This window comes from Prunus persica, chromosome G1 (genome assembly GCF_000346465.2).
Source record: "Prunus persica cultivar Lovell chromosome G1, Prunus_persica_NCBIv2, whole genome shotgun sequence".
Taxonomy (NCBI): Eukaryota; Viridiplantae; Streptophyta; class Magnoliopsida; order Rosales; family Rosaceae; genus Prunus; species Prunus persica.
The window spans coordinates 15,062,223-15,080,670 of NC_034009.1; the positions used below are offsets into that span (position 1 = coordinate 15,062,223).

Sequence of the window (18,448 nt, forward strand, 5' to 3'; positions counted from 1 at the left end):
CTCTCTTATCCTTGCTTTTGGTTGGGCTTTCAATTACAAAAAGGTTCATATGTTCTCTTTTATCTTGTGTCAGTTTAATTGAAATGTAGATGTATCAAACGTGCTATCTACAAGCATTTCCCTAGCTAATACTTTTTTTTTTTCCCAAACTTTGCATTGAGCTACAACCCACCCCAGCTTTCTATCCTTCACTGTTGGCCTATTCTTTGATAAGGGCTAGTAGTTGTCTAACAGCAACATTGTGAGGATCGCATATTGCAAATCACTCTCTTGTATATGTGAAATTGATGTTTCTGATTTCCATCACTGGGAATTGGGTATTCAAATTTAGGCATCTTTCAATATTGAGGAGAGAAATATTACTGACTAAGAGCTAATTGATTATGTAAAACTTATTTGAGTAATATGTTTTTGTGAATGCAAAGGATCCATTAGTGTAGTAGTTTGGAATAATTGCTCCCCTAAGCAAGGTCTTGAGTTCGAGTTATAGCATATGTGTTGTGTGTGTAGGTTTAGTATATTAGAATTGAGGAGAGAAATATTACTGACTAAGAGCTAATTGATTATGTGAAACTTATTTGAGTAATATGTTTTTGTGAATGCAAAGGATCCATTAGTGTAGTAGTTTGGAATAATTGCTCCCCTAAACAAGGTCTTGAGTTCGAGTTATAGCATCTGTGTTGTGTGTGTAGGTTTAGTATATTAGAAAGGTCCTCATAAAGATGGTTTATGAACATACGATTATTCCTTTTAAATACAAGTAATGTATAAATGCTCTTAATCATTCGAGTTACAAACTTCTTGCGTGAACATAAGTTAAGGGACATATCCCAAACAAAAAGTACGAAAAGTATTGAGTAGTAGCACCACGTTGAAGTATCAAGTGAGTGGGCAACTCTTTTCATGGTGTTCCTACCCATCTTTCTTTCTTTTTTTCTTTTTCTGGTGTGTACCCTTTGAAGCCCCTCACTTGGCTTCCCTTATCATTTCAAGCGATTTCACTTTCACAAAGAAACATGGTAAGAACATGAGTTGGGTGAGTGAGTAGCTTAGCAGCGTGCAAATGGGTTATAACAAAAGAAGAGACTTTTTCCCAATAACAAGAAGAGAGTTGCCGACAAATAAACACGTGACATTTATATCATCGCATTCCATCCATTCCCCACACCCCCCACTCAAAACAGAGAAAATATCAAATTATTATTAATTTCATTTATTATTCATTGTTATCTCTCTCTCTCTCTCTCCCAATTGACACAATTGACACCCGCACGCAGATAGAGGGAGAGAAAAGAGAAACAAGGGCAGAGGGAGGAGCGTCTTCATTTTCCTCCTTTATTTTCTTTCCACACTCCGCAAATCATAACCACAACTTGGTTGCTGCCTGATTGATTGGTTGTTTGCACAATTCATTCTTTTCATTTGCACAACAAACCTTCTGTTTTCAGGTAGGTGTTTCTTCCCTCTCCTGTTATTTCTCTCAATATCACGTTTTATCTCCCACTTTTTTAATTCCTAGGGTTTCTGCCTTTCTGGGTATTTCTTATCAATCAATTTAGTTTTGTTGTTGTTGTTGTTCTGGTTCTTGTACTTGTTGTTGCTGTTGTTTTTATTGTTTTGATTTGAAAACACTGATACATGTTTTCAAGTCATGCTCCTTTCTTGTTGGTGTGTGTGTGTTTGTGTATCTGCCGCACTTTGCCTTTAATTTTAGTCAGTGCTTGTCCCTGTTATTTTCTTTCCCTTTCTTAAATTGTAATAACAATCTTGTGAATAGCTGAAAATTTTGCAAATGTTTGTCAAGATTTTGTTTCACAATTAATAGTTGGGCTTCCCATAATATAAGATAGAGGAGCTATAAAATTTTCAATATCATGTAGAGATTCCTGTATCTGCTGCCATATATATGTTAATATATATTCTTCTTTGTTCATCTTGTGGGAAGGTGGGTTTTGTTTTTCCTTTTCTATATCTGTTAATATGTATATTTGGAAAAAGGAATTACGATAAAGCATGTCTTTGGATGTAATTGGTGATTATTAAACGTATTGGAATTATGTTTAAGATATTGAAATTGTGAACTTAATGCAGATAGACCATGTCTTACCAGCAGGCCTATCAATTCGATTATATGGGGGATGAGGGAGATATGTCTGATTTTGTCGAGGATGTGGAGGAAGAAAATCAGGGTGGAGATGCGGGTCTTGATGAATATGACATGGTTTGTTTCTCTCAATTTTGTTCTTCAATTGCTTAATTCATTTTTATATTGTACTAAATGGACATGAAATTCCTTCTTGAGTTCGAGCAGCTTACCAAGATGTCTGATACGTCATCTGCACAAGCAAGAAAGGGAAAGGACATTCAAGGTATTCCATGGGACAGGTTAAACATAACGAGGGAAAAGTACAGATTGACAAGGCTAGAACAGTACAGGAATTATGAGAACATCCCTGCATCTGGGGAAGCTGTGGACAAGGTTTCTACTTGTTCTCAAGTATTTACTTTATTTTCTTTTCCCAACTACCAAGTCAGTATTAGTGGACTCCACTAATAATATATGTTGACTTCGACCAGGAGTGCAAACAAATGCAGAAGGGTGGCAACTTTTATGAATTCTTCCATAATACAAGACTGGTTAAACCTACAATTCTTCATTTCCAGGTTTGTGTTCTTGCAAGTGACATAGTTGTTTATTAGTTTTACATTTTGAAGATATAGAACAGTTCATCATCACTAATTCCTCCTCTCTCTCTCTCTCTCTCTCTCTCATACACACACACACATGGGCTTGTTTGTATGAACTTGTTGACTGAAATGATTTTCTTTAGGAAAGTAATGGGTTTTTGAGGTTAGGGAGTACTCTTGCAAAATAATCCCACATCTGTTAGCTGATGTATTTTCACAAAATTTACTTTTATGACGTAGTTGACAACCTTGCCTGATTTTTGCGTGCAGCTCAGAAATCTGGTTTGGGCTACTTCGAAACATGATGTCTATCTCATGTCCAGTTATTCAGTCATGCATTGGTCTTCTCTATCTGGCAGTTTGTCTGAGGTTCTCAACTTTGCAGGGCATGTAGCACCAACAGAGGTAGTACAACCACCTATGCATAAAGTTTATCATCTTAGTTCTTTCAAAGAAAAGAAATAAAAGGGATTGCTTTCATTTTATTGTTCTAATTTTTGTTGGCTGATGCTCTCTTTCTCTCTCTCTCTCTCTCTCTCTCTCTCTCTCTCTTTTCTTATCTCCCTCTCCTAATTATGTAACTTATGTAGTGTCCTTTTACAATTGCTACTTGTTTTTTTATTTATGTAATAGTCCAAGTTTGCCAACTTCTATGGTCTTGCAGAAACATGCAGGTAGTTTATTGGAGGGTTTTATGCAGACTCAGATAAGCACACTGGCGGTCAAGGACAATTTTCTTGTTGCTGGTGGCTTCCAAGGAGAGCTTACTTGTAAGGTTAGTTTTTATGTTTATATCTCTCTGACACATTGACAGTGCATGTTGTTCTTTGGAGAAATCAAAATCTCAGTTTTCATTTTATGTGTTATGTGGGCTGTAATGCCCTTAATTTTCTGTCTGGATAATTTTAATTCTAATTTATACCCCACGAAAACAAATGAAAAGGAAATTTGATAAATAAAAGAGATATTGTAACTTTGTAAGAGGTTATTCTAATTATCCTACCTATTTAGCTCTCATGCAATGATCCTTACAATAATTTCTTGTTTGAAATCAAAAGTGACCTTTTTAGAAGGTGGACTGGAGCGTTTTTTTCTCCCCAGATTTTGATGTTCTGGATAAGAGCATAAATTTTGATTTCCATTATAAAAGTTTTCTTTTGCATATTGAATGTGGGGAGATTAGGGAGTTTGGAAAGGATACAAATTTTCCACCTAGAATAAGCTAAATCTCATTTAGCTTAGTTTTGTGAGTTGCAACATTTAAGAATCATGCTACTTTTACCGGCTATGCTGCATGAGTGGCAATTTGTTTTTATTTGAGTCTGCATGCCCACCATGTTTTCCATCCCTACTAGGCATTGCCTCAGAACTGATAGCTTTCAGTTGATGAACGTAGACTTCCTATCGTGTTGGTTCAAATTTTTTTGTTGTGCTATGCTATTCATATGACCTTTGTGGCATGAGACACCCAAAATAGTGCAATAAACATATGCGAGGGGATAATTTCAATGAAATCATTTTCTGTTTTGCCAATGAGTTGAATGGGAATATTTTGAGTGGCAGTTTGCAGGTAATTTATTGTTGCATGTAGAAGGTGGCATACTACTCTGGACAGGGAATTGTCTGAATTTCTGGTGATTAGATTGGTATTTGACTGATGTAAGAACTGACTATTTTTTGGATGTCAGTGATAGTGGGTGACTAAGTCTTGTTAAGGTATGTGAAAGCTTTTTGGAAGAGTCTTGAGGGCTATAGAATTTGTCCCATTTTTCACCGGCAGCTTAAGAGATGCCTTCTTGAATTGAACCTGGAACATATGCTTGGCTAGCTTTCTCATCCAGGATTTCTTCTGAAATCATATTAGAAGAGGAGATTTACTGAGCTTGGATTTTGGAAAAGGAAAGTGGTTTTGTTACTCATTTTTTAGTACTAAGAATGGTTTGACTTCGTGCATTTGTATTTTCATTTTCTCCAATGATCTTTTTAATTTTATGAAATGATTGAGTGAGCGTGAGGTGGTGGTAGCTACTACTGGCATTCTAGGTTCATACCTTGGTGTTGATGCTTTTTCTGGGTGCCTATAATGTTTGTTTAATCTATGTAATAACTGAATTAACATACGAACTACTGCTTTAGTTTTGTTAAAGGCTTTTACCATATTGTTTGTAATTGTCTGCAGAGTCTTGATAAGCAAGGAGTAAGTTTCTGTACCCGGACCACATACGATGACAATGCCATCACAAATGCTGTTGAAATATATGATAGGCTGGGGTATATTATTCTGAAATCTGTTCATCTGAAATTTTTTCTCTTTATAATAAAGCACCACTTGATATTGGAACTCCTTTTCAGGGGTGGAATGCATTTCATGGCATCCAATAATGACTGTGGCATAAGAGAATATGACATGGAGAAATTTCAGCTTTTGAATCACTTTCGATTCCCTTGGCCAGTGAATGTGAGTCATCTTAAGAACATAATTGCATGTTGCGGATTTTTGTTAGGTAAAGTTGTCTTTATTTCTTAATGTGGAGCTGATGTTCTTTGCAGCATACATCAATAAGCCCAGATCGTAGGGTTGTTGCCGTTGTTGGTGATCACGTAGATGCATTGCTAATGGATTCACAGAATGGGAAGGTAACAATATTTTCTTTTGCCTGCTATTCTGGTCTGCAACTTATATTTTGTGTTTCTTTAAATAGAAATATCCTTGCTGAGAAGAGGAGGTAAACTGGTCAAAAAGAGCTTAGTTTCTTTGTGTGAGACATGTAGACTTTGTGGACATGATAGAGGGGAGAAAGTAATTGATATGACTGTCAAGTTCTTTAAACTGTTATCCTTACTATAATAACTGATTTTCTCTAAGCAGTTGTTTTTCTGATTGTCCAGCATATAGAGATATATACTTTCTGCTGTTTTCGAGAATATCTTAATTTCCAGTTAGAAGAGCAGTCGTACTTTCGAATCCAAATTTTGCATCTAAAAGAAAGCATATTCCAGGTTTTATATTGAAAGATATGAACCCTTCACTGACAAGACGTAATTTTTTGATCTTTCCAGACTATTGCCAAGGTTGTTGGTCATCTTGATTACTCTTTTGCTTCTGCATGGCATCCTGATGGTCGCATATTTGCCACTGGAAATCAGGACAAGACTTCTCGAGTTTGGGATATAAGAAATCTGTCCTCACCTATCGCAGTTCTGAAGAATAACTTGGGTGCTGCTCGATCAATTCGCTTTTCATCAGATGGCCAGTTCATGGTCGTTGCAGAACCTGCAGATTTTGTGCATATTTATAGTACAAAGGCAGATTACAAAGTGCGGCAGGAGATTGATTTCTTTGGGGAAATCTCGGGGGTATCAGTGAGTCCAGACGATGAGTCTCTGTATATAGGAATCTGGGATCGAACATATGCAAGCTTGCTACAGTATAACAGAAGGCATACATATGGATATCTTGATTCCTATTTTTAATTGATTTGGCAAAAGGGCTGTCTATCAGTGTTGGCACTTGGCAATGTTATTTGTTAAAAAGCTCAAAAAGAGAAAAGGGTACTCTGAACTTTCAGCCTACCTTTTCTTGAGTTGTCTCTGTTCTGTTTCATTTTTTCGGTTGTAGGTTAGTTTGATAAACCAAGTTTACAGTAGAATAAGCCAATGATTGATTAGAACAACTTAGAATGTGTACAGTGATGTGAAAGCTTTGTTTGTAAACCAAAATCTTGATAAATCTATTTTCAATTCCCTTCCTTTTCAACCTCAAGTACCCATGGCTCCATTGTTTCTTGTGCATTTTTTCTTTGCAGATGCGAACTTGGTGTCCTCGCACTTGACTCATTTTACTTGTGCATAAAATCTTCCATATAACATGTTTCATATGCCTTATTGGAGAAAGATTGCCTTATGGGAGAGAGATTGAGAGTGAAAAAATGGTGTATGATCCGTAGGATAGTCGAGATTTTTTGGTGTGTAGTAGGTCATAAGTTCAAGCATCCCAAGATGGATAAATGAATATTAAATAAGTTCGGTTTAATTAATTGGGTTATACTTCTTATGGTGTATGTGGGCACATGATATTATGTCAATTAAAGGGTAACTAAAGATAATTAAATAAACCCTAGCCTAGGATAAGTTGGTTGTAGGGTTACTGGTTTAAACCTATTTACAATTAAATTTCAACCAATATTCTTTTTGTCATTCGCTGAGGAGGGGAGGCGGAGTATTATATTAGGTTGTCTTAAAATTGTTTCATACGTTTGGAGAATGAGAGAAAGTTTGACCCACTTTTCCATTACAGTTTCACCCATGTGCCTACCAATTCTTTATTTATAAGTTTTAATTAGGGTTGGTGCCTGTTGCCGGGTATACTAGAAGCTGGAATGGAGTTTTGGGCTACCCATGATGTTTGGTGGATTAAAAGGTCCTTGGGCTTGATTGTTTTTCTAAAAGCTGATTCGTTCAAAATTTATCTTAATTTTTGCTGGTGCTATTCTTGAGCCTGAAAATTGTGGTGAAATGCCTCACTTTGTGAGCAAGTAAAAGTTGAGTACCGGAGACTCACACGATTACTTAAACTCTAGTCACTATCAGTGGTACCATCGCACCTTGGATTTTATGAGAGTTTTACCATGATGCAATTTGGGTTTTTGTGAATCGCTTAATTAAATTTGGTTTTTTGTGAATCGCTTAATTAACTTACGCACTTTCTGCCGATTAAAGCAACAAAGGCATTTAGCAAAGAGTGAGCATCATACTATTTGATCGTGTCACATTTACTTCTTAGTTTGGAGAGCTTGCAATGCATTTTAAAAACATAGTTGAGTGGCGTTTGGTATCCTATTTAAGTAGTAAACTCAAAAACTTTGATTTTTCTTAAAAACAAGGAGTTCTAAAATACGTTTTTTTAAAAAAAATTCAAAAACTTGTTTGACATGCAACTTGAAAACAATTTTTAGAAGAATACTCTAAGAAAACAAAACTATTATGTTTTCAAGTATTTTTGTGTTTTAAGTTCTTTTTTAGTTTAGGTTTTCAAAACTAGACCTACCAAACAGATTTGTTAAGCTTTAGACTCAAATTCTGTTTTTAAGTTTAAAAAGTTGAATTCAAATATAATACCAAACATGCTTCATCTTCAAACTTGGACTTACCAAACATTGGAAGAGAAAAAAAGTAATTTCCCATCCTCGAGCTCTTTTCCAACAAACCAACACAACCTTAGAGTTTGACATTGGTGATCATGTACATGTTCCTCCACATAAGAAATTAAAGAGGTCTTAAAAGGAAGACGATTCAGCTCCAAGGTATAACGCTAGCGCCCTAGCTTTCCAGCTTTGAAATGTTCCCTACATTTCGATGCTTTAAACATATAAATTAGACCAACCTCACAATTAAGATGGGGATTAAGTATAGACAAGCACACCCCAAACTCGAAGGTTGATGATATTACTTCTTCTTTTTTTTTTTTTTTTTTTTAATATCAAACAGAAACTTCATTAGATAAACTTCAATGTTACAATCAAAGACATCAACAAGACATCTAAAATACCAATCCCAAGAGGGCAACTTCAACGTTCATTAATCATACATGCTAATCCTACTTTAAAATATGTGTATATATATATAATATGATCAATAAATATATAATTTACTACTTATTTAGTTTGTCAAGTTGAATTGAGATGATTTCAATATAATTGTGTTGAATGATAATTTAAGGTACAATTCGTGTTAAAATCTGATTGCAAGGTTGCTTTTCGAATAGGGTTTGGGTCACTCTCTCTTTCACGTGAGGAGAGCCTTGACGGCTATGGTTAGGGTTTCTCCAGTTTTCTTTACTCATTCTCTGGGCCATCTCTCTCAGTCTTCTCTAATTGTCTCTTTGGGTTCTTCTTGTTGAATTGGGTACAACGTTTTTTTATGGCTCTTTTGTTCTCCGTAGGGTGGCTGTGTTGGCTTCCTTTCTAGGTTCCTAAGTAGCCAGTCTTTGGTGAGGGGTCTCCATCTTAACGCTATGGAGGTGGCCACCGCCTCTTCTGCTAAAGGGGATGACAAATATGCGCCACCAAGTGGGAATTAGAAGTGTACGAAAATTGGTGTTGGGCATCTGATTGTTAGTGGCATGGATTTTTCTAGTAAGCATAGTTTTTATATCGAGGATTTTGTTGACAAGGCGAAAGAGACCAGCCTCAAGGGGTCTCCAAGATCTCCCTAATAATTCTCCTATGGAACGTTGTGGGCTTGGCAACCGATGAACTTTCCTACTATGAAGATCTTTCTTCGAAATTTTCTTCAGGCTAAAAGGACAATCTTGGTCTACCTTGCTTGTTAGCTGGGGTCTAGATCAAGAAAATTGGAGGTGGCAGTTGGTGTTTGGCTAGATCTGTTATGATCAAGGGCGGATTTATGTCTAGGCTGGGGTGGGCTCCAACCTAGGGGAAGATTTTTAATATTAAATGTGGTTTAAATTTTATAAGTTTATTCCTACTTCAATAAATATTAGCCCACTACACCAAATAAATATAATAAACTAATAATAGCTCAATCTAAGTAAAGTAAATAATAGCTTAGTCCTCTATTTAAAATAAGCTCATTCCTAAAGCATATAGGAAATAATAAACATCAATCCAAACCTATATAAATTTGATTAGAAGCAGAACTCATGTTAAGGCTCTACCAAATTGAGCTATTATATTCGTATTGATATTGGGCTACACCCACAGAGAGCAAACATCAAAAGATTTCTTCTAACCACCCAAAACGCCTTATTGAACCTTGAGAGCGTAGAGGAAATAACTCTCCTCCTCAAAAAAATTGTACCAACCTATCTTTAGTGGGTTCTTTAATGTTGGTAAGTTTTTCTCTTTTTTATATATTCAATTTTCAATTTTAGTTGTTGTTGTTAAGTTTTTATGATTTAGGGTTTGGGTGAAATTTTTTGGAGATTCTTGATGTATGTTTTATTTTAACAACTTGAATTATTAATTAGCATATATGATTTTTGGTGTCTAGTATTTCTTGTTATGATATCATGTCACATGATGATAATAGACCGGCAAAGAGAGGAAAAATTATTTATTCATTCTTCAAAAAAAGTGGTAATGATAACAATGATACATCTTCTGCATCTAATGTTGATATTTCAATTCCTAAGAAACTTTCTGAACTCGGATCTCAAGTAGTTGAATCTAAAGAGTTTGATTTTGCTTCTTTAGAACGGGATCCTAGGAAATGCATTCCAATTTGTGAAGACCAATCAATCAACGTGATGAGATTCGAAGGACAAGCTCTTTAAAAAAAAATTTTTTTTGCATTCGAACATGTGTTTTTGAAGTTGGACAAGTGTTTGATTTGATATTTATTTATATTTTGTACTTCTTTGTGTTATATTTGCTTGTAATGTGACTTTGTTTGATTTATAAAATTTTATTTACATTTTAGTTTCAAGAGAAAAAAAAAAGCTTATAATATATCTCCTTTATATAAAAAAAAAAAATTATTTAGCCTACTCTTATAAAAATTCCTGGATCCGCCATTGGTTATGATGCTCACAATACGTTTTTGACTCTGCATGAAGAACTATGATGCTTTCTTTAGATCATAGGAGGCTTTCTTTGACAGTATCTGCTTAGTGATGGGATGTGATTCAATGGTTTTGCGAGTGGGTGATTAGCTGGATCTATTTTGATACCCATAGTACGTTTTTGACTTTGTACGAAGAACTATGATGCTTTTTCTAGATCATAGGAGGACTTCTTTGACAGTACCTACGTAGTGATGGGATGTTGTTTTGTGGTTGGGTTTTAGGTTGGTTTATTTCGTATAAGTTGTTTGACTCTTCTGTTTAGCCAATAGTATGGGTGGTACTATTTCCTACCTCGAGATTTTGTTTCTCTAGGAAGGTTTTAACGAGATCGCTGTTAACATGCTCTTTCTTACCATGTAATTTTCCTTTTGATTTAATAAAATACCACCTTTTCTTATAAAAAAAAAATTTAAAAAGAAAAAAGAAAAAAAAAAGGTGCAATTAGTGTTATAATATAAGATAAGTATTTATAATTTATAAAAAAAAAAGAAATTCAGGGAAGGGGCATCGATAGTGGTCCTGAACCACCCCGTTGTCATCCAAAATTAGATGATTAAGACTTCAATAGACACCGGCCCAAAAAAAAATTTGAAGAGACAATTATTCAGTTGGTCCTCTTTTAGCTCTCTGCTCCCACAAGTGATTTTATGAAATTGATGAAACAAATAGGTTTGTAGGGTCCCTATTGGGCATGACTCTATCTGTAATGTAAGAGTACCATTCATCTCTCCTGTCACAGTGGAAGCCCTAAGATTTCAATTTCAAGTAAAAGACAGAGGAAGCCCCACTCTTCCATTTCCAATAGTTGGAGTTGGAGTTGGAATTAGAGACATGAACGCCTTGACAGACTAGCAATGCAAAGTGAAGGGCCCCACACTGCTTTTGTCTTTGCCCTAAACATGTCCGCAAGCTGCCAAGGGCGTCCCCGTGAACCACAATTTTCATCATGTGAGCCCGGCAGCTGTCTTTCTCACAAGCCACCCATGCATTGCGTTCTTTAGATTTACTCAATTACCTAGCGACCTAATTTTGTAACTTAGCATCAACGGACACTCACTAAACATGTCGATATTCCTTTTAATTTAGTCTTTTTGCTGCACGGATTTGAGATTTCATTTATAAATGGCTTGAAATTATGTGTGGTCTAATTCTTTATATGCCAATTAACGACTCCTTACAAATTTAATATGGGATTCTAACATAGCTCTATTATGAACCAATTTTTTCAATAACTTAGTGAGTAATGATTTTTTTAATTAATTATAGGCTTAAATGTTAAAATGGTCCCTGTGTTTTATCTCATAGGCCAATTTAGTCCCCGTGTTATGAATTTGGCTAATTTGGTCCTTGTGTTTGTATATGTTAGTCAATGTGGTCCATTCCTTTAAAAATATAAAATTAATTTTAAAAAAAATGTAATTGATGATAAAAATTTTAATTCAAACTGAAAATGGAATATATTTCTTTTAAATTTCACCTTCCCTAATTCGCGCACACACCTCAACCACCTCCCAAACCCAGCCACCATCACCACCACCACTCCAACCCCAAAACCACAGCCACCCTCACCACCATTCCAACCCCACCTAAACTACAACAACTCTCTCTCTCTCTCTCTCTCTCTCTCTCTCTCTGACAAATCATGAAGATCATCATAGCCAGTCACCGTAAGCTTGACGGCTCTACCGCCAATTGATCATCCTGGCTGTAGCAAAAGTCGATGACATCCAGACCCATGGATCGGAGAGGAGAGAGAGATGAAGGGTAGAGTATGAGAAAATCTTAAACAGAAGATAGAAGAAAATTTGCAGCAAGAAAAGAGTAAGCATCAATTCTACTAAGAACCCTTTTTTTTTTTCCTACGAGAATCGAGATCATTGGAGGTTGAGGTTGTGTGAGTTTTAATCATTTTAGCATTATTATTATTTGAGTTTAAATCTTTACAATTAATTACAAAATTTTAAATTAATTTTAAATGTTCTTTTTTAAGGTTTTAACATAATTTTGACTAAAAGGATCAAATTTGTTAACAGATACAAACACAGAGACTAAATTGGCCAAATTAATAACACAAGGACTAAATTGGCCGATAAGATAAAACACAGGGACCATTTCAACATTTAAGCCTTAATTATACTATTAAACTGGGTTTCAAATTAATTTAAATTTTGAAAGGACACAAAAGAAAATGAGTAAATCTGTCGTTTGTGCCTGTATAAAATTTGAAAGGACTTTGTTTTAAGTAGAGACAGAGTACATGTCAAAAGTTGTAATTCATCCCTATATTTTATCAGGCCGAGACAACAGGCATCTTCCAAAGGAATCCTGGGGTTGATCAATAGTTGGTTAATTAAAAGTTAGTAATAATGACAAATGAATACAACAAGAAACTAGTGTATGTTATATATAACATTAAGTAAGCAGAAAGGAATGAATTACTAGCTTTTGGAACTCTTGTAACATACAAACATATATGCAACAAATTACACTTAGTCACGTAGGAAATTTTTATCAGGACCAAGTGGGGTCGTTGAGCTTGACGCATGGACAGATTGTTATGATATTATATTAAAATTTGAATATCCGCAAAATCAATCAGCAATGAGTAGAGAGAGCTAAGATGTTTGGAGCTCTTAAATTGACATTTCTGTCATTCGATTCGATGATGTGGGATACTCTCAACTCTTATGATTGTTGCATGAAGAGGAGGAAGACTTTACAACCCATGCAACATGCAGACACAGAGAGAATTAGAGTTCGAAATGCTGGGAATATTAAACTGAATGATTCTACCAAGTAGTATTCAAACTCTTGCTATTTTTCATGAAAGATGTTTTGCATGTATAGGAATTCACTTTCCCTATCGTAGCATACAATATATTATGTTTGGAAATGGCTGTTGGTTTGGTCCTGCACTGAATTATTATTAGTATTTGAAAGTTGAAACTGGAAAGTGAAGGAACGAGGCAACAAGAAGATGTGGCAAGCGACAAAGATAAAGAAAATTGCCTTGGTGTGCGGTTGGCAGGCACATGCTAGTAGAGACCCCAACACCCACGTTTTGGACCATTAATTTCTGCTAAATTGTCTTGGCTTGGGGGATTTCACATACACTCAGTCCCTTTATTTTTTTTATTATTTATTTTTCAACATTCTCTCTTTCACATGTTAGGGAATGTATACATATATGGTTATGCAAAGTTGTTATAGATTGTGAATTTAAATCATTAATCATGTTGATTCTTAGCGATCGAGCCACCTGTGATCGTTTTATTTGACTAGGCTTGGGCACGGATTGGTTCGAAACAGTAGAAGGCTCTTCCGTTAACTAAACCAAAGACTTCAATAGACCATTTTCTATTCCGTTAACCAAACCAAAGACTTCGGTAGACTTCGAATCGGTTAACCTAATATTCGGTTCAGATTGATTCGGTATGCTGGTAGTACCGTAATAAAAACATACTAATAAAAATACAATTTATAATACTTCACATAACATAAGTTCTTGAACAAATACACCAAATTATCCTTGTAAAATATAAAAATCCAATAGTCTAATTCATGCAAGTATGAAATCAAATAACTTAGTCACTATATCATTCAATATATACTTAAGATATACTGGGAGCCATTTGTGTTCGTTGTTTGAACATTTGAGTGTTATTTTTATAGAATTATATACATTTATGTAAATGATTTTGACATTTGTTCCACGTTGGGTTCTTTAGTTTTTTATGTTGAATCCAACCATATAAAGAACATAAAATTTGGATCAACGGTTGGAAAATTACAGGTAAAAAACAGGACAAAGGTTGAAACTGGAAAACATAGGAAATTCATAAATTCCTCTATAACCAAAAAGTGCTAGTACCTGGGTGATAAAGAAGTGATAGAATGGTAATAAAGCAGTGATACAATGTAATAAAGAAGTGATACAACAGTGATAAAGGAGTGAACAAAATGCTGATTGTTGTTATCTATGGTTTCTTGTTTTGTACTTAAATAATATAATAAGTATATATCGGATCGATATGGGTTTCCGTCGGGTTAGGAATATTATTTCCGTTAACCAAACCAAACATCTTGGTATGAATTGGATCGAAATAATTAAAATTAAAAAATAATTATTTAACTAAACCAAACCAAACTATCGATACGGTACAGTCGATAAACGGATAATTCAGATGAGATGTCTACCCCTACACTTGACTATGATGGCTCCACATAGGGCTTGAATAGCCTTCAATTTGGTTTACAAGATTTTAAAAATTGTGTTATTAGCCCCCTCTCCCAAAAAAATATTTATACAATGGTTTCATTTTTGTCAGAGTATGTGGTAAAATAAGTCTGACAAAAGAAGATCACCCTTTACAATTTTGCCATCCACTCTCTTTTGCGTTTACAAAGGACCATCACACACGAAAGTCCCAGTTTCACCCACCATTCCCCATTTCCTCCCACTTTTTTGCCTTTACAAAGGAAACATTACACACCCCATTTGATTTGATATTTAGTATAACCTCTCTCTCTCTCTCTCTCTCGTGAGCTCACAGTGACAAATTAGTTTTCGTCCTTGTAGAGTGCAAAATCTAACAGTCTTCCATGGCAAATTTTTCGTGACGTACGGTGTTTCAGAAGTAGTGTTTCTCTGGCCTAGCTAGCTAACCAGCCAGCAAGCAAGCCATTTTCCATAACTTGTAAAACTATTCTACTCAACAATGGCCTCTCTCAGACTCCTACAACATATGCTGCCATCAATATTGATATTGGCTTCTCTGCAAGCCTGCATGGGAGACACAACCGTCCCTGCCCAACTCAACAACGACGTCTTAGGCCTGCTTGTCTTCAAATCCGACCTCCACGACCCTTCCTCCTACCTCGCTTCGTGGAACGAAGATGATGATTCCCCATGTTCTTGGGACTTTGTACAGTGCAATCCAGCCACTGGAAGGGTCTCTCAGCTGTCCCTTGAAGGCTTAGGCTTATTGGGAAGAATTGGTAAGGGGCTTCAAAACTTGCAGCATTTGAAAGTCTTGTCTTTGTCCAACAACAATTTCAGTGGTGACATTAGCACAGAGAAGCTTGCTCTGCCTCCCAATCTTGAAAGCCTTAATTTGAGCCGCAACAGTCTCTCAGGTCTCCTTCCCACTGCTCTTGTCAACATGAGTTCCATAAAGTTTCTTGATCTTTCTGAGAATTCACTCTCAGGACCCCTCCCTGATAATCTGTTTGATAACTGTTTTTCGCTTCGGTACCTCTCCTTATCTGGAAATTTGCTTCAAGGACCTTTGCCTAGTACACTGCCTAGATGTTCTGTTTTGAATGGCCTCAATCTCTCCAATAACCATTTCTCTGGTAACCCGGATTTTGCTTCTGGGATTTGGTCTTTGAAGAGATTGCGTACTTTAGATTTTTCAAACAATGCTTTTTCTGGGTCTGCGCCACAAGGGATATCAGCCTTACACAACTTGAAAGTGCTTCTATTGCAGGGCAATGACTTCTCTGGGCCAGTCCCTGCTGATATAGGACTATGTCCCCACTTGGGTAGGGTTGATATCAGCTATAATCTTTTCACTGGTGCATTACCGGACTCACTTCAGAGGTTAAATTCTTTGACATTTTTCAGTCTGTCTGATAACATGTTTACTGGTGATTTTCCTCAATGGATTGGTAACATGAGCAGCCTCAAGTATTTGGACTTCTCAAACAATGGCTTCACAGGCAGCCTACCAGCCTCAATAGGTGACCTGAAATCACTCAGTTATTTGAGTTTGTCCAACAACAAACTTGTTGGTGCCATTCCATTGTCTCTTGCTTACTGCAATGCGTTGTCCGTGATTCGGTTGAGCGATAACAGCTTCAGTGGAAGCATACCAGAGGGTTTGTTTGATCTGGGGTTGGAAGAAATACACTTTTCCCAAATGGGACTTACAGGTTCTATTCCACCGGGTTCGAGTAGACTGTTTGAATCTTTGAAGATGTTGGATCTGTCAAGGAACAATCTCAAGGGAAATATTCCAGCAGAAGTGGGACTTTTCTCCAACTTGAGGTATTTGAATTTGTCATGGAACAATCTTCAGTCAAGGATGCCTCCAGAGCTTGGCTTCTTTCAGAACCTAACAGTGCTAGATCTTCGAAACAGTGCCTTATTCGGCTCAATCCCAGGGGATATATGTGATTCAGGAAGTTTGGGAATTCTCCAATTGGACGGAAATTCATTGAATGGCCCCATTCCTAATGAGATTGGGAACTGCTCATCTCTCTATTTGATGTAAGTCCGATCACCTCCTTTTTTTTTTATTTCTTCTCAAATATCTGTGTTTTATTAATTTGAACTGTACTAATTGTGATAGTTTTTTTGTTTGTTGTAGGAGCTTATCCCACAACAATTTAAGTGGTCTTATACCTAAATCCATTTCAAAGTTAAACAAGCTCAAGATTCTTAAATTAGAGTACAATGAGTTGAGTGGAGAGATACCACAAGAGCTTGGAAGACTGGAAAATCTTCTTGCTGTTAACATATCTTATAACAGGTTAGTAGGGAGGCTTCCTGTTGGGAGTGTATTTCAGAGCTTGGATCAAACTGCTTTGCAAGGAAATTTGGGTATTTGTTCACCATTGTTAAAGGGGCCATGTACAATGAATGTACCAAAACCCCTTGTTCTTGATCCAAATGCCTACAACAACCAAATGGGTGGTCATAGACACCGTGATGAATCTCCAATGTCAACAACAGACCGTCACCACATGTTCCTGAGCATATCTGCTATTGTGGCAATTTCAGCTGCTACACTGATTGTTGTTGGTGTAATTATTATTAGCCTTCTAAATGTATCTGCAAGGAGGCGGCCTGCATTTGTGGAAACTGCCTTGGAAAGCATGTGTTCAAGCTCTTCGCGATCCGGTAGTTTGGCCTCAGGGAAGCTCATTCTATTTGACTCAAGGTCATCCCCGGAATGGATTAGCAGTCCGGAATCACTACTTAACAAGGCCTCGGAGATCGGTGAGGGAGTCTTTGGAACAGTTTACAAAATCCCACTTGGAGTTCAGGGAAGAGTAGTAGCAATCAAAAAGCTGGTTACATCAAATATAATCCAATGCCTTGAAGATTTTGACAGAGAGGTTAGAATTCTGGGAAAAGCAAGGCATCCAAATCTAATAGCCCTGAAAGGATACTATTGGACTCCACAGATGCAGCTTCTGGTAACAGAGTTTGCCACCAATGGCAGCCTACAATCCAAACTCCATGAAAGGCTTCCTTCGACTCCACCACTTTCATGGGCTAATAGATTCAAAATTTTGCTTGGCACAGCAAAGGGACTTGCCCACTTGCATCATTCGTACCGCCCTCCAATCATTCACTACAACATAAAACCAAGTAACATCTTGCTTGATGAGAATTACAACCCAAAGATTTCAGATTTTGCACTGGTAAGGCTTCTAACAAAGATCGACCAGCACGTAGTGAGTAACAGATTTCAGACTGCACTGGGTTATGTGGCACCAGAATTAGCATGCCAGAGCTTAAGGGTCAATGAAAAATGTGATGTATATGGTTTTGGTGTATTGATCCTTGAGCTTGTGACTGGTAGAAGGCCTGTGGAATATGGGGAGGACAATGTTGTAATATTGACTGACCATGTTAGGGTTTTGCTTGAGCAAGGCAATGTGTTGGGGTGCATTGATTTAAGCATGGGTGAGTATCCAGAAGATGAAGTCCTACCAGTGCTCAAGTTGGCCTTGGTTTGCACCTCTCAGATACCATCATGCAGGCCTACCATGGCAGAAGTGGTTCAAATTATGCAGATTATCAAGACCCCAATTCCACACACATTGGAGGCTTTCTAATTTCAAAGAGCATTTCAATGTTTGCTTGACTTCAACAACAAAGAGATTTGCCCTCCAACTTGTTGTAATTTCTTACTAGTTTCTATGTGGATTGACAGGGAACTGCTCTACTTGTTAATTGTGGTTTTTTCTCACCAACAGTTACCAGATTTTCCTGCGTGCTAAATTGAATATGAGCATATATTGTGACATCCCTTTTTCTTTGTGGTTTTTTTTTTTTTTTAAACTTTTGTATTTATTCAAATTTTCAAAGTGGTAATGGAACTATCATATGCTTTCAAATTGAATGATTTGATTTGTTTCAGATGAGTGGTTCTGATAAGTGAA

At 36.5% G+C, this 18,448-nt stretch overlaps 2 protein-coding genes across 4 annotated transcripts; both read left to right on the forward strand.

The window, feature by feature from the left end:
- Positions 1,183–6,451, forward strand: LOC18791841 (uncharacterized WD repeat-containing protein C2A9.03). Of its 3 annotated transcripts, none has more exons than XM_020554038.1 (10): positions 1,183–1,448; positions 2,114–2,221; positions 2,303–2,479; positions 2,578–2,664; positions 2,959–3,093; positions 3,353–3,463; positions 4,868–4,959; positions 5,041–5,146; positions 5,239–5,325; positions 5,749–6,451. In XM_020554038.1, the coding sequence occupies exons 2-10, from the start codon at positions 2,132–2,134 to the stop codon at positions 6,160–6,162; spliced, it is 1,299 nt and encodes a 432-aa protein (XP_020409627.1). In that variant the 5' UTR covers positions 1,183–1,448; positions 2,114–2,131; the 3' UTR covers positions 6,163–6,451. The 3 variants fall into 3 exon arrangements, with proteins under 3 accessions (XP_020409627.1, XP_020409626.1, XP_007222225.1); XM_020554037.1 differs by having other exon boundaries at positions 1,184–1,448; positions 2,092–2,221; XM_007222163.2 differs by having other exon boundaries at positions 1,188–1,448; positions 2,092–2,221; positions 2,312–2,479.
- LOC18788734 (probably inactive leucine-rich repeat receptor-like protein kinase At3g28040) lies at positions 14,632–18,408 on the forward strand. Its single transcript, XM_007225308.2, has 2 exons — positions 14,632–16,544; positions 16,645–18,408. Exons 1-2 carry the CDS (start codon positions 14,992–14,994, stop codon positions 18,119–18,121), a joined length of 3,030 nt encoding a protein of 1,009 aa, XP_007225370.2. The 5' UTR covers positions 14,632–14,991; the 3' UTR covers positions 18,122–18,408.

Excerpts from the sequence above, each read along its gene's own strand:
- LOC18791841 (XM_020554037.1), top strand. The coding sequence starts at position 2,099 with ATGTCTTACCAGCAGGCCTATCAATTCGATTATATGGGGGATGAGGGA. Across the intron at positions 2,480-2,577 it reads CTGGGGAAGCTGTGGACAAG|GAGTGCAAACAAATGCAGAA; the intron begins GTTTCTACTTGT and ends GACTTCGACCAG. Across the intron at positions 3,464-4,867 it reads AAGGAGAGCTTACTTGTAAG|AGTCTTGATAAGCAAGGAGT; the intron begins GTTAGTTTTTAT and ends AATTGTCTGCAG.
- LOC18788734 (XM_007225308.2), top strand. The coding sequence starts at position 14,992 with ATGGCCTCTCTCAGACTCCTACAACATATGCTGCCATCAATATTGATA. Across the intron at positions 16,545-16,644 it reads TGCTCATCTCTCTATTTGAT|GAGCTTATCCCACAACAATT; the intron begins GTAAGTCCGATC and ends TGTTTGTTGTAG.